This window comes from Carcharodon carcharias, chromosome 10 (genome assembly GCF_017639515.1).
Source record: "Carcharodon carcharias isolate sCarCar2 chromosome 10, sCarCar2.pri, whole genome shotgun sequence".
NCBI classification, from domain to species: domain Eukaryota; kingdom Metazoa; phylum Chordata; class Chondrichthyes; order Lamniformes; family Lamnidae; genus Carcharodon; species Carcharodon carcharias.
In genome coordinates, this window is record NC_054476.1 from 835937 (window position 1) to 861438 (window position 25502).

The following is a 25502-nucleotide window of genomic DNA, read 5'->3' on the forward strand; positions in this document are numbered from 1 at the left end:
ACACGCACATTCCATGAAAGGATGCATTTGAGTAGCGTGTGCTGTTAAATTGGAATGTTGTCAGTGCTATATTGAAGATGTAAACAATGGTTCCATAAATTAATGGAAAGCTAATCTACCAGGCTAAACTATTCTATACGTTATCATCTTTAATCCCATGGTCTTTTATGATTGATACATTTGACTTAGGCTTCAAAGATCAGTACATCTTAGTATGTACTACCAAAAGAAGAGAGACCTGTCTGACAGTTTTATGTAATCAGTTATTTTTTTATAACGCCCTGATACCTTTGGTTAATTGATTATTAGGACAACTATTAAATCCTGTGCATTCAATATATAAATGCTAAGTTGCAGTACACGTTGAGACTGAAATTCCACTGTGCTACTTTTAATAAACTAATGAATACATTTGCAGAAAATTCTCCTTGTTATAGCCAAGACATTAACCTGTCTATTCTCGTTGTTGACCTTGTTAAAACAGCCAACTGGAAATTGATGTCACTAACCATGCATCAAAAATTACTGCACAAAGGAATTTCAACCTTTACAGTCAAGTTTTCAGCCACATCAGCCAGGACTGTATCTTTGTAATTAAGCATTATGACCTCTGCGTGACTAGTCTATAACCAGCACATACATACTCCAAACATTTATTAAAGCATAATTTACCAAACTAATAATAATGCCATTGACTACAATCTTTCAGTTATGACCCCCATAAATATAGTGCTAGTCCTCCTGTGCACAAGGGTGTACTAATTGAAGTTAGATTGATTTTGTAATTTCCAAGTAGAGTTTGAAGTTTTTCTCTTTCACAGACCCTCATACATTGTGCTCTTTTGAGCTTGAGAAAAGGCCAGGAATATCTGTTGAAAGTTATCTTTCATTTGCAAAGGCATTGGTATTACTAACCTGATCTGTCCCATGTCACTTTAGACAAGAGAAATGTAGCTCAGATAACCCCTGACCAATACTCCAATATAGCTGAGAGACATAACAAAAACAAAAATACCTGGAAAAACTCAGCAGGTCTGGCAGCATCTGCGGAGAGGAACACAGTTAACGTTTCGAGTCCGAATGACCCTTCAACAGAACTAAGTAAAAATAGAAGAGAGGTGAAATAGCTGAGAGACATACCAGGGGGTGAGAAATGATGATGTAGAATTATAAAATGCAGATGCCAACATATTTCCTGATTTGGTTTTGTATAACCACCGTGAAATTATCAAGTTCACTTTACTGTGGATAATTTGTGCTGCTGAAGTTGCTCAAATTACTGAAGAACTAATCATCACAAAGTGAGGGAAAGAGAATCACTGGGAGAATGGATGTCCACAGGGGGTGTCTGCGACTGTACATAATGTTTCCAGTTTATAGTTCATCAATATTTCATCACACCCTTGATGTGATGTAGAGTGACCGCATCCGGTTGGCCAATGCCATGTCCAGGCCTTGCAGGGGGTCCAGGCCTTGCAATTTGCTGTTGCGCCCATAAATCAACTGCTTGAAAGACTCTTGATCGAGAAGTGCACTCATATTTTTCAGGAAATAGCTCTCAGTGTAAGAAAGCAGCTCAGTAGCATTGTGTATCTGAGGACAACAAAATATACAGTTACTGGGTGGTAAATCAGTGCGACTTTACATTTTTTTGAATTTACACATCTTTAAAATGAGCAGCTTAGCGACTATTTCTAATTTCCTACAATGAATGGGCATAGACTTAAATTTAGAAAAGTTGATGAAAGCAGTTTAGATGTAACACCTTCACAAGGTGCTGCATGTGTGGAATTAGCTTTCAACGGAGTCAATGAACAAAAGAACTTTGGCCAGGATTTTCCCCTTGGCGATCTGGGGGTGAGGTCTGCTCGCCGAGGGGAAAATGACTCGGGATGATGTTGGGAGGAACCCCTGATGTCATCCCGGTCCATTTAAATCTTCAGGAAGGTGGGCGGACAGCCTTAGTTGGTCCGCCCACTCAAAATGGCAGCGGCATAGTTCAGGTGTCTGCCCGCCGCACGTCAAGGGCAAAATTCTGCCCCTTGTGTTTATCTGACATCTTTCATACCATTGTGACATCTCAAAATGCTTCACAGTCTTTTATAATGTAGACGAATGTTGCAATATGGAGGAATGTGTTGGAGGTGGTTCAGAGGAGGTTTACTAGGTTGATACCTGGGATGAGTGGGTTGTCTTATGAGGAAAGGGTGGACAGACTGCGTTTGTTTCCACTGGAGTTTATTTTTTTTATTCTTCACAGGATGTGGTCTTCGCTGGTTAGTCCAGCATTTATTGCCCATCCTTAATTGCCCCTTGAGAAGGTGGTGGTGAGCTGCTTTCCTGAACTGCTGCAGTCCATGTGGTGTAGGTACACCCACAGTGCTGTTAGGGAGGGAGTTCCAGGATTTTGAACCAGCGACAGTGAAGGAACGGCGATATATTTCCAAGTCAGGATGGTGAGTGACTTGGAGGGGAACTTCCAGGTGGTGGTGTCCCATGTGTCTGCTGCCCTTGTCCTTTTAGATGGTAGTGGTCGTGGGTTTGGAAGAAGACTGAGGGGTGATTTGACTGAAGTAGCAAGATCCTGAACGGCCTTGACAAGGTGGACGTGGAAAGGATGTTTCCTCTTGTGGGTGAGTCCAGAACTAGGGGGCACTGTTTTAAAATTAGGGGTCACCCTTTTCGGACAGAGATGAAGAGAATTTTTTTCTCTTTGAGGGTTGTGCGACTTTGGAATTCTCTGCCCCAGAAGGCGGTGGAGGTGGGGTCACTGAATATTTTTAAGGCAGAGGTAGATAGATTCTTGTTAGACAAGTGGTTATCTGGGTAGATGGGAATGTGGAAATCAAAGCACAAACAGATCAATCATGATCTTATTGAATGGCGGAGCAGGCTCGAGGGGCACAGCCCAAAATCCCACGAATAATGATCATATAATAACCAGGTTACTTATTTTTAGTTCTATTGATTGAGGGATGAATATTGGCCCAGACATGGCGCGAATTCTCTTAATCATTTTCAAATACCAACTGTATGGCAAATTAAATTGTGCGATGTGGAGAGTCAGGGAGACTTCCAGTGTCCAGGGTGCCCAAATCTCCAGCTGCAGTTACTCAAATTCCATGTTTCAGAGCTGGAGCTGTGGCTGGATTCACTGTGGAGCATCTGCAAGGATGAGATCTTCACAGATAACATGTACAGTGAGGTGGTCACACTGCAGGTAAAGAGTGCACAGGCAGAAAGGGAATGTGTGATAACCAGACAAAGTAAAAGCACTAGGTGCAGGGGTCCCCTGGGTCCATCTCCCTCTCTAACAGATTTTCTGTTTTGGACACTGCTGGGGAGATGGTTTCTCAGGGGAAAGCAGCAAGAACCAAGTCTGTGGCACTATGAGTGACTCAGCTGCACAGGGAGGGGGTGGGAGTTTGAAACAAGAGTGGCATAGGGATAGTGATGGGGGATTCTATTGTAAGGGGAACAGGTAGACGTCTCTACAGCCGCAGATGTGACTCCAGGATGGTGCCAGAGTCAGGGATGTCACTGAGCGGCTGCAGGACATTCTGAAGGAGGAGGGTGAATAGCCAGAGGCCATGGTCCATATCAGTACATCGGTAAAAAGAGAGATGAGATCCTGAAAGCAGAATATAGGGAGCTAGGAAATAAATTAAAAAGCAGGACCTCATAGCTGGAAATCTCAGGATTACTCCCGATGTCATGTGCTAGCGAGATCAGAAATAGGGGAATAGACCAAATGAATGTGTGGCTGGAGAGATGCTGTAGCAGGAAGGGGTTTAGATTCCTGAGGCATTGGGGCTGATTCTGGGGAAGATGGGACCTGTACAAGCTGGACAGGTTGCACCCCAGCAGAACTGGGACCAATATCCTTGCAGGGATACTCACTAGGACTATGGGGGAGGGTTTAAACTAGATTGGCAGGGGGATGGAAATCAGGAGAGACAAAAGGGAAACAAATCACAGAATCACACAGTGCAGAAGAGGCCCTTCGGCCCATCGAGTCTGCACTGACATGTGAGAAACACCTGACCTACCTACCTAATCCCATTTACCACCAATTGGCCCATAGCCTTGAATGTTATGATGTGCCAAGTGCTCATCCAGGTACTTTTTAAAGGATGTGAGGCAACCCGCCTCCACCACCCTCCCAGGTAGCACATTCCAGACCGTCAACACCCTCTGGGTAAAAATGTTTTTCCTCACATCCCCCCTAAACCTCCTGCCCCTCACCTTGAACTTATGTCCCCTTGTGACTGACCCTTCAACTAAGAGGAACAGCTGCTCCCTATCCACTCTGTCCATGCCCCTCATAATCTTGTACACCTCGATCAGGTCACCCCTCAGTCTTCTCTGCTCCAACAAAAACAACCCAAGTCTATCCAACCTTTCTTCATAACTTAAATGTTTCATCCCAGGCAACATCCTGGTGAATCTCCTCTGCACCCCCTCCAGTGCAATCACATCCTTCCTATAATGTGGCAACCAGAACTGCACACAGTACTCCAGCTGTGGCCTCACCAAGGTTCTATACAACTCCAACATGACCTCCCTACTTTTGTAATCTATGCCTCGATTGATAAAGGCAAGTGTCCCATTTGCCTTTCTCACCACCCCACTAACATGCCCCTCTGCCTTCAGAGATCTATGGACACACACACCAAGGTCCCTTTGTTCCTCAGAACTTCCTAGTGTCATGCCGTTCATTGAATACTTCCTTGTCAAATTACTCCTTCCAAAGTGTATCACCTCACACTTTTCAGGGTTAAATTCCATCTGCCACTTATCTGCTCATTTGACCATCCCATCATATCTTCCTGTAGCCCAAGACACTCAACCTCACTGTTAACCACCCAGCCAATCTTTGTGACATCCGCAAACTTACTAATCCTACCCCCCACATAGTCATCTATGTTGTTTATATAAATGATGAATAATAGGGGACCCAGCACAGATCCCTGTGGTACACCACTGGACACTGGCCTCCAGTCACTAAAGCATCCTTCTGTCATCACCCTCTGTCTCCTACAACTAAGCCAATTTTGACTCCACCTTATCAAATTACCCTGTATCCCATGTGCATTTGCTGTCTTTATAAGTCTCCCATGTGGGACCTTGTCAAAGGCTTTGCTGAAATCCATATAAACTACATCAACTGCACTCCCCTCATCTACACACCTGGTCACCTCCTCAAAACATTCAATCACATTTGTTAGGCATGACCTCCCTCTGTCAAAGCCATGCTGACTATCCCTGATCAAACCTTGCCTCTCCAAGTGGAAATGGATTCCCTCCTTCAGAATTTTCTCCAATAGTTTCCCTACCACTGACGTGAGACATACTGGCCTGTAGTTCCCTGGCTTATCTCTACAACCCTTCTTAAATAGCGGAACCACATTAGCTGTTCTCCAGTCCTCTGGCACCACCCCCGTGGCCAGAGAGGAATTAAAAATTTGGGTCAGAGCCCCTGTGATCTCCTCCCTTGCCTCCCTCAGCAGTCTGGGACACAAATCATCTGGACCTGGAGATTTGTCCACTTTTAAGCCTGCCAACACCTCCAATACCTTGTCACTCCCTATACCAATTTGTTCAAGAGCCTCGCAGTCTCTCTCCCCAAGTTCCATACCTCCATCCTCATTCTCTTGGGTGAAGTCAGATGTAAAGTATTCATTCAACAATCTAGCGATGTCCTCTGGCTCCACTCATAGATTGCCCCCTTGGTCCCTTAGGGGCCCTACTCTTTCCCTGGTTATCCTCTTCCCATTGAGATACTTGTAGAATATCTTGGGATTTTGCCCACTTTTACTAGCCAGAGCTTTCTCATATCCCCTCTTTGCTCTCCTAATTGCTTTCTTAAGCTCCACCCTGCACTTTCTGTACTCCACTAAGGCCTCTGCTGATTTGCTTCCCTTGTACCTGCTAAAAGCCTCTCTGTTCCTTCTCATTGTAACCTGAATATCTCTGGTCATCCATGGTTCTCTGGGCTTGTTACTCCTTCCTATCACCCTAGAGGGAACATGTTGAGCCTGTACCCTCCCCATTTCCTTTTTGAACACCCCGCCCACCCCCCTACTTCCTTCCTCTGTAGATTTCCCCACAAGTAGCTGTTCCCAGTCTACCTTGGCCAGATCCTGCCTTATTTTACTAAAATCCACTCTCCCCCAATCCAAAACATTTTTTTTTTGCAACTTGTCCATAACAAACTTAAACTGTACCATGTTGTGGTCGCTATCACTAAAATGCTCCCCCCCCCACCACCTCAGCCACCTGTCTGGCTTCATTCCCCAGAATTAGGTCCAGCAATGCACCATCCCTTGTTGGACCCTCTACATATTGACCTGAAAAGTTTTCCTGTACACATTGCAAGAAATCCACTCCATCCAAGCCCTTAGCACTATGTCTATCCCAATTAATGCTGGGAAAGTTGAAATCACCTAATATAATTATCCTATTGCTATAAAGGTAGAAATGAAAGACTGAAAAGTAGAAAGCAAAATTGGAAAGCAGAGAAAACAAGGGCTGGCAGCAAATAGGGTCATACTGCAAAAAAAATGTTAAAAAAGACAAGTCTATGGGCACTATCTGAATGCACGAAGCATTCATATTAAGGTAGACATATTAGCAGCGCAAATAGATATAAATGGGCATTATATGATTGCGATAATGGAGACATGGCTGCAGAGTGACCAAGGCTGGGAACTGAATATCCTAGGGTACTTGATATTTAGGAAGTTCTGGCAAAAAGGAAAAGGAGGTGGTGTGGCATTGTTAGTTAAGGGTGAAATCACTGCAACAGTGATTTGGGATATTGGATCAGAAAATCTAGATGTCGAATCAATCTGGGTGGAGCTAAGAAGCAACAAGGGATAGAAACAGTGGGGGTTGTCTATAGGCCTCCAAACAGTAGTGATAAGGTAGGGGATGGCATTAAACAGGAAATTAGAAATGGATGTTACAAGGGTGCTACAATAATCATGGGTGACTTTAATCTACATATAGACTGGGCAAATCAAATTAGCAATAACACTGTAGCAGATGAATTCCTGGAGTGTATATGAGATGGTTATTTTGGCCAATATACCAAGGAGCCAGCTAGGGAATAGGCTATCCTAGATTTGATATTGTGCAATGAGAAGGGGTTAATTAATAATCTTGTTATGCAGGGTCCTTGAGGGAAGAGTGACCATAACATGATAGAATTCTTCAGTAGGATGGAAAGTGAAGTAATCCGATCTGAAACTAGGGCCTGAAATCTAAACAATGTAAATTACAGAGGCATGAGATGGCTCAGATAGATTGGGGAACTTCATTAAAAGACATGACGCAATGACTAATATTTAAGGAATGAATGTAAACATTGCAACAGTTATACATTCCTTTCTGGTGCAAAAACATAACAGGTGAAGCAGCCCAACCATGGCTAGCAAAAGAAATTAAGGATCGAGTTAGATGCAAAAAGGAGTCATAAAGTTGCTAGAAAAAGTAGCAAACCTGACTATTACTTAAGAATTCAGCAAAGGAGGACCAAGAGATTGATTAAGAGGGGAAAAATAGAGTCTGGGAGGAAACTTGCAAGGAACATAAAAGCAGACTGTAAAATCTTCTTTAAGTATGTAAAAAGAAAAAGATTAGTGTAGATAAATGTAGGTCGCTTACAATCCAAAATGGGAGAATTTATAATAGAGAACAAGGAAATGGCAGAGCAATTAAACAATTGCTTTAGTTCTGTCTTCATGGAGGAAGAAACAAATAACTTCCCAGAAACACTATGGAACCAAGTGACCAGTGAAAAGGAGGAATTGAAGGAAATTATTATTAAAACAATAGTGCTGGAGAAATTAATGGGACTGAAAGCTGATAAATCCCTAGGGCCTAATAATCTACATCCCAGGGTACTAAAGGAGGTGGCCATGGAAATAATGGATGTGTTGGTTGTCATCTTCCAAAATTCTGTAGATTCTCTAATAGTCCCGACAGATTATAGGTGGCAAATGTAACCCCACTATTTAAAAAAGGAGTGGAAGGGAGAAAACAGTGAATTACAGACCGGTTAGCCTAACCTCAATAGTAAGGAAAATGCTAGAGTCTATTATAAAGAATGTGATAGCAGGACACTTGTCAAATCCCGTTGATATTTTCTAAAATCAACACAGATTTATGAAAGGTAAATCATGTTTGACAAGCCTACTGGAGTTTTTTGAGGAAGTAACTAGCAGAATAGATAAGGGAGAACCAGTGGATGTGGTGTATTTGGATTTTCAGAAAGGTTTTGATGAAGTCCCACCTAAGAGGTTAGTGTGTAAAATTAAAGCACTTGGGATTGGGGGTAATATATTGGCATGGATTGAGAATTGGTTAGCAGGCAGGAAACAGAGTTGGAATAAATGGGTCTTTTCGGTGTGGCAGGCAGTGACTAGCGGGGTACCGCAGGGATCAGTGCTTGGGCCCCAGCTATTCACAATATATATCAATGATTTGGATGACGGAACAAAATTTAATATTTCCAAGTTTGCTGATGACATGAAACTTGGTGGGAATGTGAATGGTGAGGAGGATGTTAAGAGGCTTCAAGGTGATTTAGACAGGTTGAGCGAATGGGCAAATTCATGGCAGATGCAGTATAACGTGGATAAACGTGAAGTTATCCATTTCAGTAGGAAAAACAGAATGGCAGAGTATTATTTAAGTGGTGATAGATTGGGAAATGTTGATGTGCAAAGGGACCTGGGTGTCTTTGTACACCAATCACTGAAAGCAAGCATGCAGGTGCAGCAAGCAGTTAAGAAGGCAAATGGTATATTGGCCTTCATTGCAAGAGGACTTGAGTACAGGAGCAAGGATTTCTGACTGCAGCTGTATAGACCCTTGGTGAGACCACACCTGGAGTATTGTGTGCAGTTTTAGTCTCCTTACCTAAGAAAGGATATACTTGCCACAGAGGGAGTGCAGCAAAGGTTCACCAGGCTGATTCCTGGGATGGCAGGATTGTTGTATGAGAGATTGGGCCGACTAGGCCTATATTCACTGGAGTTTAGAAGAATGAGAGGGGATCTCATTGAAACATATAAAATTCTGATAGGGATGGGCAGACTGGATGCAGGGATGATATTTCCTCTGGCTGGGGGGTCTCGAACAAGGGGTCACAGTCTGAGAATATGGGATAGACCATTTAGGACTGAGATGAGGAGAAACTTCTTCACTCAGAGGGTGGTGAACCTGTGGAATTCTCTACCACAGAGGCTGTAGAGGCCAAGTCACTGAATATATTTAAGAAGGAAATAGATTTCTAGACTCTGAAGGTGTCAAGGAGTATGGGGAGAGAGCGGGACTATGGCGTTGATATAGAGGATCAGCCATGATCATACTGAATGGTGGAGCAGGCTCAAAGGACTGAATGCTACTTGTGAAAGGAATTAGACCAAATTTACCTTTGCATAGCAATAAATGATGACTGCATTCTCCAGGTTTATGATTTGGGTGCAGATGATCTCACAATGTCTTTGCAATGATTCCAGCTCAAACAAACTGGCTGCTGACAGCAACTGAAGAAAAAACAAAAGAGAAAAAACAGTCAAATAGAATATGAATATCTTTATTTTGATTTTCTTATGGGAAGCAGTACAATCAGAATTCTTTCAAACACACCTCCCTGTATCAGCAATTGGTTCTACCTGTTACATCCATGTTGCTGTGATTGGTACAAAATACCACCTTCAACAGGGAGGGTCTGTTATCCATCTACCCAGGTATGTTTGGGCAAACGGAGCGCAGCCAACTAACTGAGTGAAGACTTGTGGAGTTTGGTGAGTGGGGCAGTTTTAAGTGTTAATTTAGTTCATAAATTTTGCTCTTAAAATCCAATCTAGTCAGTAATTAGCAGTAACTGGAAAGATAAACAGAAAAGCTGGAAAAACTCAGTAGGTCTGGCAGCATTTGTGGAGAGAGAAAGAGTTAACGTTTTGAGTCCATATGACTGTTCAGAGCTCAAAGAGCTAACTGGAAAGTATTGTGTAAGCAGGTTAACTTCTTTTTTGCAGTTTAGACAGGGTAAGCACACTCTCAGCTGTAGGAGCTGAGTAGTTAATTAGCTAACTGGTTGAATCTGGTTACTGTGGCCCCTGTTCAGTTTACTATAAATTCAGGGTTCTTTAGTGCAGCCTTGCCTTGCCAAACGGAGTGCAGCCGACTAACTGAGTGACGACTTGGAGTTTGGTGAGAGGGGAGTTTGGTGAAGTGGGAGAAGGAGGTGGCTGTTTCTTCTTTCTATCTTTCTCACCCCACAGAAATTGGTTCTTGCTCTATTACAGGGAAAGGAGCTAGCTGTTTGGTGAGTATCTGGTAAGTGGGTAAGTTCTAATCTATCCCTAAGGTTTAAAATAGTACACAAACTGGTGGTAAAGTTAATAAAATATATAAGAAAGCAATGTAAATAAGTGATTAATGTAATTAAGTAATCATTTAAAACATTAAGGATGGCAGGACAGATGATGTGTCAAGGCTGCAGCATATGGGAGCTCCTGGATGCCAGTGTGATCCAGGGAAAACACGTCTGCAGTAAGTGTTTGCGGCTCGAGGAACTTCATTGAGCTGGAGGCTGAGCTGCAGACACTGCGACACATCAGGGAGGGGGAAAGTTACCTGGATGCTTTATACCAGGAGGCAGTCACACCCCTGAGGATAGGGTCTCCTTCTTTGGTCAGTGGTCAGGGACAGGAGGGTGTGACTGTGAGGGAGGCAGGTAAGGAGACCCAGAGGGCAGGAGTGCAGGAGTGTCAGCCTCTGCAATTGTCCAACAGCTTTGAGGTTCTCTCAGCTTGTTTGGGTGAGAGTGGGGGCTGCAGGGTGGATGAGCTGACTGACCATGGCACCGTGGTACAGGAAGCCATCCAAGTCGGAGGGGGGGTGGGGGGGGGAGCAAAAAGGGATGTCGCGGTAGTGAGGGGCAGTATAGTGAGGGGTATTGACACTGTTCTCTGCAGCAAAGAGTGAGAGTCCAGGCAGCTGTGTTGCCTGCCCAGTGCCAGGGTTCGGGACACCTGCTCAAGGCTGAAGAGATACTTGCAGTGGGAGGGGAGAGGATCCAGTGGTTGTGGGCCATGTAGGTACCAACAATATAGGCAGGATGAGGAAGGAGGCTCTGTAGAGTCAGTATGAGGAGATAGGAACTAAATTAAGCAGCAGAACCTCAAAGATAATAATAATGGATTATTACCTGAGCCATGTGCAAACTGGCATAGGGTAAATAAGATTAGAGAGATGAATACATGGCTCAAAGACTGGTGTGGGAGGTGGGTTCTAGTTTGTGGGGCACTGGCACCAGTATTGGGGAAAGTGGCATCTATACCATTGGGATAGTCTAGACCTGAGCCGTGCTGGGGCTCGAGCCCATTGATAAGACCATAAGATGTAGGAGCAGAAATAGGCCATTCGGCCCATCGAGTCTGCTCTGCCATTCAATGAGATCATGGCTGACCTGATAATCCTCAACTCCACTTTCCTGCCTTTTCCCATAACCCTTGATTCCCTTACTGATTAAAAATCTGTCTATCTCCGCCTGCAATATACTTAATGACCCAGCCTCTACAGCCCTCTGCGGTAAAGAATTCCACAGATTCACTACCCTCTGAGAGAAGAAATTCCTCCTCATCTCTGTCTTAAATGGGCGACCCCTTACTCTGAGATTATACCCTCTGGTCCTAGACTCTCCCACAAGCGGAACAACCTCTCAGCATCTACCCTGTCAAGGCCCCAAAGAATCTTATATGTTTCAATAAGGTCGCCCCTCATTCTTCTAAACTCCAGTGAGTACAGGCCCAACCTACTCAACCTCTCCTCATAAGAAAATCCCTCTGTACCTGGGATCAACCTAGTGAACCTTTTCTAGACTGCCTCCAATGCCAGTATATCTTTCCTTAGATAAGGGGACTAAAACTGTTCACAGTTTTCTAGGTGTGGTCTAACTAGTGCCTTGTATGGTTTTAGCAAGACTTCCCTATTTTTATACTCCATTCCCTTTGAAATAAAGGCCAACATTCCAGTTGTCTTCCCTATTACCTGTTGAACTTGAATCCCAAAAAGCTAACATAAATGCACAAAAACCCCAAATCCTTCTGTGCTGCAGCTTTCTGCAGTCTTTCTCCATTTAAATAATATTCAGCTCCTCTATTCTTCCTGCCAAAGTGCAGAACTTCACATTGCCCCACATTATATTCCAACTGCCAAGTTTTTGCCCAATCACTTAACCTGTCTACAACCCTCTGTAGACTCTTTGGGCAGAATGTTCTGCCTGCCGAGCGGGTGGGCCCGACCCAATCTCCGGCGGGTGGGGAGCCAATCCCCGCCGGAGAAGTGGCCCTGCCGCCATTTTACATGGGCAGACCAATTACGACCCGCCCACCGTGAGCACTATGCGCTCCCTGTGCGGGTGGGAGGGATTCCCCAAAAGCGAGAGTGCGCTCTTTCACACATGCGCATGACAGAGTGCACATCTCCCTGAGGCTAAGTGCAGCCTCAGGGAGATTCGCTGACACTTTGAAAAATATTAAAAATAGAAAAAAAAAAATTCCCTAACATGTCCCCTCATGTGACAATGTCATATGAGATGGGACATGTTCATAATTTACAGATTAACTTTATTAAAATTTTTACCATCCTGCATAAAACATCGTCCCGCCGCTGGATGGGGTTTCATGTTTTTCTCTAGTTGCCGCCTGGGTTCCTGGCCGACCCGACAACCTTAAGGTTGGACGGGCAGGTCATTTAATTGTTTAAATGATCCTCAATTGGCCATTGACAGGTCGGCGGGCCCACAGCTGATTTTGCTGCGCCCCCACCTTCCTGAAAATTTAAATGGGGTGGGATGACGTTGGGGGTTCCACCTGACATCATCCCGCATCATTTTATGTGTTGGTGAGTGGGCCCCGCCCCCTGCTTGCCAGCGGCAAAATTCTGCCCCTTGTGTCATTCTCACCAATTGCCTTTCCACCTATTTTTGTGTTGCAAACTTTGCGATAGTACATTCACTTCCCTCATCCAAGTCATTAATATATATTGTAAATAATTGTGGTCCCAGCACTGATCCCTGTGGCACTCCACTAGTTACAGGTTGCCATCCTGAAAATGCCCCACTTATCCTAACTCTGTTTTCTATTAGTTAGCCAATCCTCTATCCATGCTAATATACTACCCCCAACATCATGGGCTCTTATCTTGTTAAGTGTCCTTATCTGTGGTACTTTAACGCCTTTTGGAAATCCAAATATATTACATCGACTGATTCCCCTTTATCTATCCTGGTTGTTACCTCCTCAAAGAACTCTAAAAAATTTGTTATGATTTCCCCTTCATGAAGCCATGCTGACTCTGCTTGATTAGATTATGTATTTCTAAATGCTCTGCACTACATACCTTAAAATAGACTCTATCATTTTCCCAACATTGTCCTTGTGAGCCGCCTAACTAGGGAAGTAGAGAAGGCTTTAAACTGAATAATGGGGCAAGGGATCAAATTTGGGAAGATGTGGTAAACCAAAGAGTAGAGACAAGGCAAGGGAGACAGGTACTAATATGAGAAATGGTAAACAGACTGTGACAGGGAGGGACAGAGGGTACAATTCCAAAAGTATATCAGCACATAAGGCTAAATACTACAAAAACAATAAAAGGACAAAGCTAAAGGCTCTGTATCTAAACATGCGTAGCATTTGAAACAAAACAGATGAACTGAGCGCAAATAGAAACAAGTATGAACTGATAGCCATTACAGAGACATGGTTACAGGATAACACAGATTGGGACCGAATATTGAAGGGTATGTGACATTTAGGAATAACGGGTAGTTAAGGAAGGCGGAGGGGTGGCTCTGTTAATTCATGATGGTAATAGCGCATTAGAGAGGGTGACCTAAGTTCAGGAAACTGGGATGTAGAAGTGGTTTGGGTTGAGATAAGGAATGATAAAGGCAAGGAGTCACTTATGGGAGTGGTGTACAGGCCCCCTAATTGTAATTACACAGTAGGACAGAGTATAAGAGAAGAGATAATGGGAGCTTGTCAGAAAGATGCAGCAATAATCATGAGGGAGTTTAATCTACATATGGACTGCAAAAATCAGATGGAAAAGGTAGCATAGACGTGGAGTTCATAGAATGTTTTTGGGATAGTTTCTTGGAACAGCATGTTCTGGAGCCAACCAGAGAGCAGGCTACACTGGATCAAGCAATGAGATAGGATTAATTGATACACTCATAGTGAAGGCACCCCTAGGTAGCAGTGACCATAATTAATATGATTGAATTTTACATTCATTTTGAGGGAGAAATGAGTGTGTCCAAGACTATATTTTAAACTTAAATAAGGGCAATTATGAGGGCATGGAAGCTGGGCTAGCTAAAGTGAACTGGCAAATCAGGTTAAAGGATATGACAACAGAAGTTCAGTGGCAGAAATTTAAAGGAATATTTCAGAATACACAGAATATATACATTCCAATGAGAAAGAAAAATTCCAAGGGGAGAGCCCACTATCTGTGGTTAACTGAAAATGTTAAAGACAAGCAACATCCCAGAAATAACTGTAAATCAGGAAATGGAAGGGAGGGAGGAACTCGGGAAAATTACAATCACCAGGGAAGTGGTATTAAGCAAATTTTGGGGCTGCGGACTGACAAATCCCCAGGTCCGGATGGACTTCACCCTAAGGTCCTGAAAGAAGTTGCTGGTGAGATAGTTGATGCACTGGCTTTAATTTTCCAAAATTCCCTGGAAGGTTCCATTAGATTGGAATATAGCAAATATAACATCTTTATTCAAAAAGGGAGGGAGACACAAAGCAGGAATCTATAGGCCAGTTAGCCTAACATCTATCATAGGGGAAAAGTTAGAAGCTATTATTAAAGATGTCACAGCAGGCACTTAGAAAAATTCAGGTCCATCAGGCAGAGTCAACATGGTTTTGTAAAAGGGAAATTATGTTTAACCGATTGATTGGAGTTCTTTGAAGGTCACATGTGCTGTGGATAAAGGGGAACTGGTGGATGTACTGTACTTAGATTTCCAGAAGGCATTTTATAAAGTGCCACATCAAGGCCAGAATACTGCGCTCGTAGGGCAGGCGTGACACAATCGAGTATGAAATGACGTGCGATGATTTCGGGTGAGCGCCCCGATGTCACGCGACATTTCGGTCAGCAGGCGCGTGCGGGAGTCGGCAGCCGACAATTAACAGGCCTATTAAGGCCATTAAAGTACCAAATAAATGAAAGTTTTAGCTGCCCATCCAACCTTACAGTTGGCGGTGAGGCAAAAAGGCCAAGCGGCCTTTGCATTATTTAGGAAACCTCATCCATGGGCAGGATGAGGTTTCCAACAGCAAATAAAAATAAAATAAAAATTTCAACATTTCATTTATAACATGTACCTAGTCATGTGACAGAGTCACATAAGGGTACATGTTTTTTTAACATTTTAAAATGCTTTATTACTTTTCAAACCTCTTCATCTCCCTGAGGCAGCTCTGTGCCTCAGGGAGCTTTTCCAGTACACACCTGTGTGCAGGCGCTAAGTTCCCTGCTCGCCCCCTCCCAACCTCCACACAGGTAGGGCTGAGCGCTGCCGCACACATTTCACGCTGGGCAGGACTTAATTGGTCCACCAGTGCGAAATCGTGGTCACAGGAGACGGTTGGCTTCCTGACTGCTCCTACCGAGGGCAAAATCCTGGCCCAAAGATTATTGCAGAAATAAAAGCTCATGGTGAAGGGGGTAACATATTGGCATAGATAGAAGATTGGTTAATGAACAGGAAGCAGAGAGTTGGCATAAATGGGTCTTTTTCTGATTGGCAGGATGTGACGAGCAGTGTGCCACAGCGATCAGTGCTGGGGCTCAACTTTTTACGATTTATATAAATGACTTGGGACCAAAAGTATGATTGCTAAATTTGCTGATGACACAAAGATAGGTAGGCAAGTAAATTGTGAAGAGGACATAAGGAGGTTACAAAGGGACATAGATAGGTTAAGTGAGTGGGCAAAGATCTGGCAAATGGGGTATAATGTGGGAAAATGTGAAATTGTTCATTTTGGCAGGAAGAATGGTGAGAGATTGCAGAGATCTGAGGTTCAGAGGGACCTGGGTGTCCGAGTGTATGAATCACAAAAGGTGAGTATGCAGGTACAGCAGGTAATTAGGAAAGCTAATAGAATGTTATCATTTATTTGAGGGGGATTGAATACAAAGTAGGGAGGTTGTACAGGGCATTGGTGAGACCACATCCAGAGTATTGTGTACAGTATTGGTCTCCTTATTTAAAGAAAGATGTAAATGCGTTAGAAGCAGTACAGAGAAGGTTTACTAGACTACTACCTGGAATGGGTGGATTGTTTTATGAGGAAAGGCTGGACAGGTTAGGCTTGTATCCACTGGAATTTAGAAGAGTAAAAGGCGACTTAATTAAAACGTCTAAGATCCTGGGGGGTCTCGACAGGGTGGATGTGGAGAGGGTGTTTTTACTTGTGGGAGAATCTGGAACTCGGGGTCACTGTTTAAAAATAAAAAGTCACTCATTTAAGACAGAGATGAGGAGGACTTTTTTCTGAGAGTCATGAGTCTTTGGAACTCTCTTCTTCAAAAGGCAGTGGAAGCAGAGTCTTTGAATATTTCTAAGGCAGAGCTAGATAGATTCTTGATAAACAAGCAGGTGAAAGGTTATCAGGAGTAGGCAGGAATGTGGGGTTGAGGTTATAATCAGATCAGCCCTGATCTTATTGAATGGCGGAGCAGGCTTGAGGGGCCGAGTGGCCTATTCCTCCTCCTAATTCATATTTAAGCGAAAGCTTTGTTTAATTTTACTGTGTGTAACATGGTTCTTCCATCTAGCTTACCTCCAGTTCCTCTATAGTCTATAGAGGGCAGCTAACCTGACCCTTTTGCTAAATATTTCACATCTACTCACACAGCACACACAATTCAGCAGAATTGAATACTCCTCTGGAAACCTCTTGAAATTCATTCAACACCACCTCAACAGTTCAGCTAAGATTGCCAATTCTCCTCATCGGAAAGGGGGTAGAGGATCTGGACCTTCCACAGCTATAATATCAATAGATACTCTGCCTGCCATTATGCAACTAGTATCACAGTTTCCTCAGCACTTGGTTGCTTCATCGATGACCTTCCTTCCATCACAAGGTCAGGAGTGGGGATGTTCGCTGATAATTACACAATGTTCAGCACCATTCACAAATACACAGATACTGAAACAGTCCATGTCCAAATGCAGCAAAACCTGGACAATATCCAGGCTTGGGGTGGCAAGTAACATTCGCACCACACAAGTGCCAGGCAATGACCAGCTTCAACAAGAGAGAATCCAACCATTGCCCCTTGACATTCAATGGCATTACCATCACTGAATCCCTCACTATCAACATCCTGGGAGTTACCATTGACCAGAAACTGAACTGGACTAGCCACATAAATACTGTGGCTACAAAAGCAGGTCAGAGGCTTGGAATCCTGTGGCAAGTAACCCACCTCCTGACTCCCCAAAGCCAGTCGAAGGCACAAGTCAGGAGTGCGACAGAATACTCTCCACTTGCCTGGATGAGTGCAGCTCCCACAACACTCAAGAAGCTTGACACCATCCAGGACAAAGCAACCCACTTGATTGACACCACATCCACAAACATCCACTCCCTCCACCACTGACGCACAGTAGCATCAGTGTGTACCATCTACAAGATGCACTGCAGGAATTCACCAAGGCTCCTTAGACAGCACCTTCTGAACCCATGACCACTACCATCTAGAAGGACAAGGGCAGCAGATAGATGGGAATATCACCACCTGGAAATTCCCCTCCAAGTCACTCACCATCCTGACTTGGAAATATATCACCGTTCCTTCACTGTCACTGGGTCAAAATCCTGGAACTCCCTCCCTAACAGCACTGTGGGTGTACCTACACCACATGGACTGCAGCGGTTCAAGAAGGCAGCTCACCCACCACCTTCTCAAGGGCAACTAGGGATGGGCAATAAATGCTGGCCCAGCCAGCGAAGCTCACATCCCATGAAAAAAACCTTCCTGGCATTCCAACAAAAATCACACAACATCAGAAAGTGTAAGAATCCATTTCCCTTTCTTTACTATTTGTTAAGTGTAATGCTGTAAATTATCAAGTTTACTTCAGGAGAATAAAACCGCAACAGAATCATGGGAAGGAATTTCAACATGACCGAGAGCGTGGGTTTGGGCATGGGTGGGGAGGTTAAATCGAGCAAAATTCGAAGTGCTTCGGGAAGTCTGTTCCAGGTTGCTGCCTTCTGCATTTCACTGCAGCGCATCAGGCTGATGTTACAGTGCAGCAGGCAGCTATTCGGCCCATCATGTCTGCACCAGCTCTCCAAATGAGCAATTCACTCAGTGCCACTCTCCCACCTTCTCCCCTTAACCCTGCACATTCTTCCTTTTCACATAACTGTCTAATTCCCTTTGAATACCTCAACTGAACCTGCCTCCACCACACTCTCAGGCAGTACATTGCAGACATAAAACACTCAGTGAAGAAGTTTTTTCTCATATCACTTTTGCTTCTTTTACTTTAAACCGGTGCCCCCTCGTTCTCAATCTTTTCACTGGACGGTTTCTCCCTATCTACTCTGTGCAGGCCCCTCATGATTTTGAACATCTCTATCAAATCTCCTCTCCACCTTCTCTTCTCCAAGGGAAACAGTCCTAATTTCTCCAATCTGTCTTCAAGTTCCTCATCCCTGGAACCATTCTCGTGAATCTTTTCTGCTCTGTCTCCAATGTCTTCACATCCTTCCTAAAATGCAGTCCTCAGAACTGGACGCAATACTCCATTGAGGCTGAATGGTCTTATACACAAGTTCAACGTAACCACCTTGCCCTTGTCCTCTATGCCTCTATTAATAAAAACCTAGGTTACCGTGTACTTTACCAACTGCTCTCTCCATCTGTCCTGCCACCTTCAATGATTTAAGCACATATACACCCAGGTCCTTCTGCTCCTGCACCCCCTTTAGAATTGTACCCTTTATTTTATATTGTCTCTCCATGAATCACTTCACATTTCTCTGCACTGAACTGTCCATCCGCCCATTCCATCCTTTCGAAGTTCTCCACTATCCTCCTTGTAGTTCACAAAGCTTCCAAGTTTCGTAAATAAAAATAAACAACCCTAGGTACCAAACTGATAAATAAAGTATCTGTTCTCTTAACTCTACCAATGGGTTAATGCCTGACCTGCCGCAGCACAGTCCCATGTTTGATTTTGGGGTGTGCTGATTTACCTAAAGTCTCAACATCCTGAAGCTGTGGTTGGTTCCAAGGCTGGAAAGACAAACTTTGGAAGGTGTAGATTCACATGAAAAATGGTCACTTGGGTGAAGCACTGGAGTGTGGCCAATGCTTGTGGACCTGAACTCTAGTATCTGCCAATAGCTTGAGGAGACAGTAAAGGGACAAACTGGGGAGATGAAGCCAGTACCTTTGAAATGTGCACAAGAAAATGCTGTCCTCTGAAGCGATGATTGTGTTTCTGATTATCATCAGGGTACCTCTAGAAACTGCAAATAGCTATCAGCAACTACTCCGGTTGAAATGGGTTTGCTTCATTATAGTTTTCTCGATTATACAGCATATTTCCAACCTTAACTTCCATGTTACTGTGTCCATGTTAATTTAACTGGGACACCAACAATACATCAGTGAAAATTATAAACCATCTGGATCTAAGTCATCAGGTCAACAAAGGAGGTGAGTGTGAACTGTCTGCTGAGACTAATTCCTGTAAGACTTAGGCTCCTCTACTGATAACATTCATTTACATCTTCTAACCTTAATCCAAGTTCTTGTAGTTAAGAAGGTAAATTTCCTGAGGATTTCTGCCCAGGTTAGTGTTGAGCAGGGACTGGTTTAGCAGTCATGTTACTTACATGCTTAACTTAGGAAATTCACCCCCACAGAGACATGAATGCACTGATACAAAATCTCAATCACATCTCACATTTCTGGTTTAGCAGGATCAATAAACTGACGTCCAGAAGAATCTGCATAATTATTTCAACATTTCTCCCATCTTAGGAACTAGGAGCAGGAGTCGACCATTCAGTCTGTTGAGCCTGGTCCACCATTTAATTACATCATTTTTTTAATTCATTCATGGGATGTGGGCTTCGTTGGCTGGGCCAGCATTTATTGCCCATCCCTAATTGCCCTTGAGAAGGTGGTGGTGAGCTGCCTTCTTGAACCGCTGCAGTCCACCAACAGTGCTGTTAGGGAATGAGTTCCAGGATTTGGACCCAGCGACATGAAGGAACGGTGATATATTTCCAAGTCAGGATGGTGAGTGACTTGGAGGGGAATCTTCAGGTGCTGGTGCTCCCATCTCTCTGCTGCCCTTGTCCTTCTAGATGGTTTTGGTTGTGGGTTTGGAAGATGCTGTCTAAAGAGTCTTGGTGAGTTTCTGCAGTGCATCTTGTAGATGGTACACACTGCTGCTACTGTGCATCGGTGGTGGAGGAAGCGAATGTTTGTGGATGTGGTGCCAATCAAGTGGGCTGCTTTGTCCTGGATGGTGTCATGCTTCTTGAGTGTTGTGGGACCTGCACTGATCCAGGCAAGTGGGCAGTATTCCATCACACTCCTGACTTGTGCCTTGAAGATGGTGGACAATGCTTTGAGGAGTCAAGAGATGACATATTTGTCGCAAGATTCCTAGCCTCCGACCTGCTCTTGTAGCCACAGTATTTATATGGCTAGTCCAGTTCAGTTTCTGGTCAATGGTAACCCCAGGGTGTTGATAGTGGGGGATTCAGTGATGGTAATGCCACTGAACATCAAGGGGCGATGGTTAGATTATCTCTTGTTGGGGATGGTCATTGCCTGACACTTGTGTGGTGTGAATGTTACTTGCCTCTTGTCAGCCCAAGCCTGGATATTGTCCAGATCTTGCTGCATTTGGACATGGACTGCTTCAGTATCTCAGGAGTCGTGAATAGTGCTGAACATTGTGCAATTATCAGCGAACATCCCCACTTCTGACCTTATGGTGGAAGGAAGGTCATTGATGAAGCAGCTGAAGATGGTTGGGCCGAGGACACCACCCTGAGGAACTCCTGCAGTGATGTCCTGAAGTGGAGATGACTGACTTCCAACAACCACAACCATTTTCCTTTGTACTAGGTACGACTCCAAACAGCGGAGTGTTTTCCCCCTGATCCCATTGACCCCAGTTTTGCTTGGGCTCCTTGATGCCACACTTGGTCAAATGCTGCCTTGATGTCAAGGGCAGTCACTCTCACCTCACATCATGGCTGATCCTCTACCTCAACAGCACTTTCCTGCACTATCTTCATATCCCTTGATGTCATTAGTCTCCAGAAATCTATTGATTTTTGTCTTGATGTTCAGTGATTGAACTTCCACAGCCTCTGGGTTAGAGAATTCCAAAGATTCATCACCCTCTGAGTGAAGAAATTCCTCCTCACCTCAGTGTTAAATGGCCTGCTCTTATTCTGAGGCTTTGTCCCCTGGTTTTAGACTCAGCAGCCAGGAGAAACATCTTATCCACATCTACCCTGTCACACCCTGCAAGACTTCTGCAAATTTCAGTGAGCTCACCTCTCATTCTTTGAAACTCTAGAGGATACAGGCCCAGTCACCCTGTCTCTCATCATAAGGCAATCTCATCATCGCAGGGAATAGTCTGGTGAGCCTCTGTTTATGGCAAGTATGCCCTTCCTTTGATGAGGAACCCGAAACTGTTCACAACACTCAGGTGTGGTCCCACCAAGGCTCCAAACTTCTCCAAGTATTGATTTTTGCTGTGTGCAGATCCATGGATGCTGACAGCTATCCCATTATCTTGACTGTTGTTAACTTGGATCATGAGCCCTGACAGACCATTTGACTAAGGGGGGCATCACAACTAAGCCTGAACCTGATGTCCACAGGTGCATCCTCTCAGAATCTCAGGATAGTGACCAAAAGCAGAAACTCTGACTAATGTTTTAGTTTAGAGTTGATTGAGACTTTGTACCTTCCCTGACTCTGCAGCACAAAGGAAGTGGTTTAACTGTTGGGAAGTTAAGGCCAGTGGTTTTAATTCAATATTCATTCTCCCCGAACTGAGTTCACATCCTGAGCTATTTAATTTTTTAACGCTGCATTTGTTACAAATAGGCTCTTTAAGTTCCCACCAACTGCAGAACACGTGCGATGCCTTTAATGATTTATTCCCCAAGCAGGGAAAACAAAAAGTAGGGAGCAGGAGAAGGCCACATCACCCCTCGAGTTTCTGGCAAAAACAAAAGTAATTTTTTAAAGTATACAAATGTTTTGTATCCAAAATATAAAGGATACACTTTTAAAATCACACAAATATTGTGACAGGTTGTAATGACAAACACCTCCATCCACTCTGTCTTTTTGCTACTGAAACCCTCATTCACACCTTTGTCACCTTCAGATTCACTTATTCCGATGCACTCACTGTCAGCCTCCAACTCTCACTCTTAAGCTCATTGGATGCTGCCTTTTTCCTATTCCATATTATTCCTGTTTACCTATCAGCCCTGGTCCTTGCTAACCTACACTGCGTTCCCCCAAAGCCTCAGATTTAAAATGATCATCTTTGTATTTAAGTTCCTTCACAGCACCACCATCCCTATCTCAGTAGCCTCCTTCAGAACTACAACCTCCCCAGCTGAATTCTGGCTCTAACTGTGCATGTCCCCTTTGCCTGCTCTCGGTAGCTTCAACTGTCTACAGGTCAGATTCTCTGAAAGTCTCTCCGCAAACGTCTTCACCTTTCTGCTTTGAGACCTTCTTTAAACACACCTTCTTAACCAAGCTCACCCTTCCTAATAATTCCCTTATTTGGTTCAACAACAACCTATTGATTGTGTCTCTGTGAAGTGCACTGGAGCTTTCCTCTACTAAATGCTTCATTTAAAAGTTTTTCTAGTAATATTGATAAAGTGTGCTTACCTCTAGTATGTCAGCAAGGGGTATATTTATTGACTCGATATCACCGTAATACAAGTACTGCATCATCATCTAGAGGGACAATAGGCAGCTCAGGTCAGAACAGCATTAAACAGTAATAACACTATCATTGTTTGCATTGTTCTTAAAGAAATATTCTCATCAATAATGAGACTGGGGCTTGATAGACACTTAATACGAAATGCAGCCTAATGCAAATGTATCATGTTAATGAAGGAACTGATTGATATTATAATACCCAGAAACTGTGCAATTGGCTGAAAAGCAGAAATTTGAAAATAATTGTTGCTCACTAGTTAATGTCAATAGACAACACTTGATAGCAAGCGATAGGTCTACCAAAGTATTAAATGTAGGATGTACAAAATCCTGTTAATAAAGTAAGTATTCTTGGTTTTGATATAGTGTATTCTTATAGTGGATCATGGAATGACACAAAATTGGTTCATTCTGTCTCTGCCCTTGTGAAGGGGTCACAAATGATGGAGGCAAAACTTGGCAGTCTGCCCGCACTGTTGTTGTGTGCCCTCTGGTGGCTAGTTACATACTGCATGAAGAAGCCTCGGCAAAGGAAATCCAACCAGCTTCTCAATGGAAGATAAACTGAAGAATAAGGAAAATGAAGGAGAAGGAAAGTGTGAGGGCAGCAAAATACAAGAAATAAACAGAGTTCAAGACCAGAATAGAGAATGTAATCTCAGCTCCAAATTGGCCATTAACACATAATGGCATTTGAGAGTATTATTTATTCAGTTAGCATCTCAAATACAGGAAAACCTCTGGTAATTTGAGAAATTTGCTTTCTATCCTTCACTTAGTGTTACAATAGAAGCCTTGCATTGAACTCGGTATCAGAGAGAAGAGGTAGTTTTCAGGACAAATCAAAGATCAATAAATCCCAGTGAGACCTGTTGCAGTTCACCATTCATCACATGGTTATCATCATCTCATTACCTCATAACCTAACAACTCTTGCACCTTATTATTCTGCCATAGAGAAAGGGCTGGGAACAAACATGGGGGAGGGTGAGGATAAGCGGCCAGAAACAGACACGCTGGAATGCTGGTGAACATTTTGATATAAAATTCAGAAACAGATGTGTACCTGGAAGATGTGATATTTAATCTCACTGATCTCGATGTAGTTGCATGGCTGGTTCTCTGGAGATGTCTTGTTAGCCAGCTGTATCTTAAACCTGAGGGGGGAGGATTGAGATAGGATTAGTTTCTGGTTAAACAATTCCATACAAATGAATAAATTTTACTTAATACTTTCCATCATTAAAATCCCTTGCTTATTCCATATCAGCTGAGTATGTATGTGACAAGTGTTTCTGATTTAATTGTTCCAGCACACAGACCAATATCCGCAATCCACCAACATTTATCTGGGTAGCGCTGGCCAAACCAGGCCTGAACAGCTGAGCTGCTCATCCTGATAATGGAAATAATGTAAAGATGGGTTGTGAAGATTTCCAGTGATGGGACTGTGGCTATTTCCTTTGGCAGCTTGTTCCACTGTGGGTCTGTCCTTGGGAAGAAGGATTGTTGATACACTGTCTTAGAAACAAATGGTCTTTGTAGTTTGTGTGGATGGCCACCTCGTGTTTTGTCACTGCCGAGGGCTTCGGTCCGATCCGGTCCCATCCCACTGGAACACGGCCAGTCTGTTCTTCTCCCTCCTTTTCTGTAGTGATTCCCATTCCAAATCTTTGATCCAGGATGTGACACTGCAGTATTTCCCACACTGATTCATGCAGAATCTTGCAGCATGCCTTTTTTTATATATCCGTCATCACATAAAGATCCCCCACACAACCTGCACACTCCAGGGGTGGAATTTAACACTGATGAGATTTCATGGTTGTGCCGAATTCAATGGACTTTTGAATAGTTCACTGCATTTTATAGCCCCACCCCCACTGCGACAAGGTTGTAAAATTCCACCCCAGGATTGGACAAACAAATGTTTGGTAAGCTGTAACTCTGGTATTTTTATTGCGATACCAAAGATTCCTCTGTCAGAAATCTGAGACCCTGTTTACTTTGGATGTTATCTGCTGAATGTGGAATCCGCACTGAAGATCATTTTTAAAATGAACCCTATGTTTGGGTGTGTATCTGAAATACAAACAGAAAATGCTGGAAAAACTCAGCAGATCTGGCAGCATCTGTGGAGAGAGAAATAGAATTAACATTTCGAGTCCGAATGACTTCTGCAAAGCTAAAGAGAAGTAGAAATATGATGGATTTTATACTGTTTAGGAGGGGGTGGAGCAGGTGGAATGAGATAGAAGATCAGGGATAGGTGACAGCTAAGGAGAGATTGACAAGGGTGGCATGGAGACAAGATAAAAGGAGTGTTAGTGGTAAGGAGTAAAGAAGGTGCTGAAAGTGGCATGAAGGTAAGATTGCAGAAGGCATTAACAGCAGAACAAGGGTCAGTGCTCTGTGAAAGC

At 43.6% G+C, this 25502-nt stretch overlaps 1 protein-coding gene across 1 annotated transcript in view; it reads right to left on the reverse strand.

The window, feature by feature from the left end:
* Positions 1-375: 375 nt before the first annotated feature.
* The window catches only part of abtb2b (ankyrin repeat and BTB (POZ) domain containing 2b), a 356813-nt gene continuing 331686 nt past the window's right edge, over positions 376-25502 (reverse strand). The window contains exons 15-18 of the mRNA XM_041198333.1: positions 24149-24239; positions 23026-23094; positions 9441-9554; positions 376-1593 (exon numbers count right to left, since the gene is read on the reverse strand). Coding sequence (XP_041054267.1) covers positions 1396-1593; positions 9441-9554; positions 23026-23094; positions 24149-24239 — 472 coding nt within the window. The 3' untranslated portion in view covers positions 376-1395. The remainder of the gene's footprint in view (positions 1594-9440; positions 9555-23025; positions 23095-24148; positions 24240-25502) is intronic.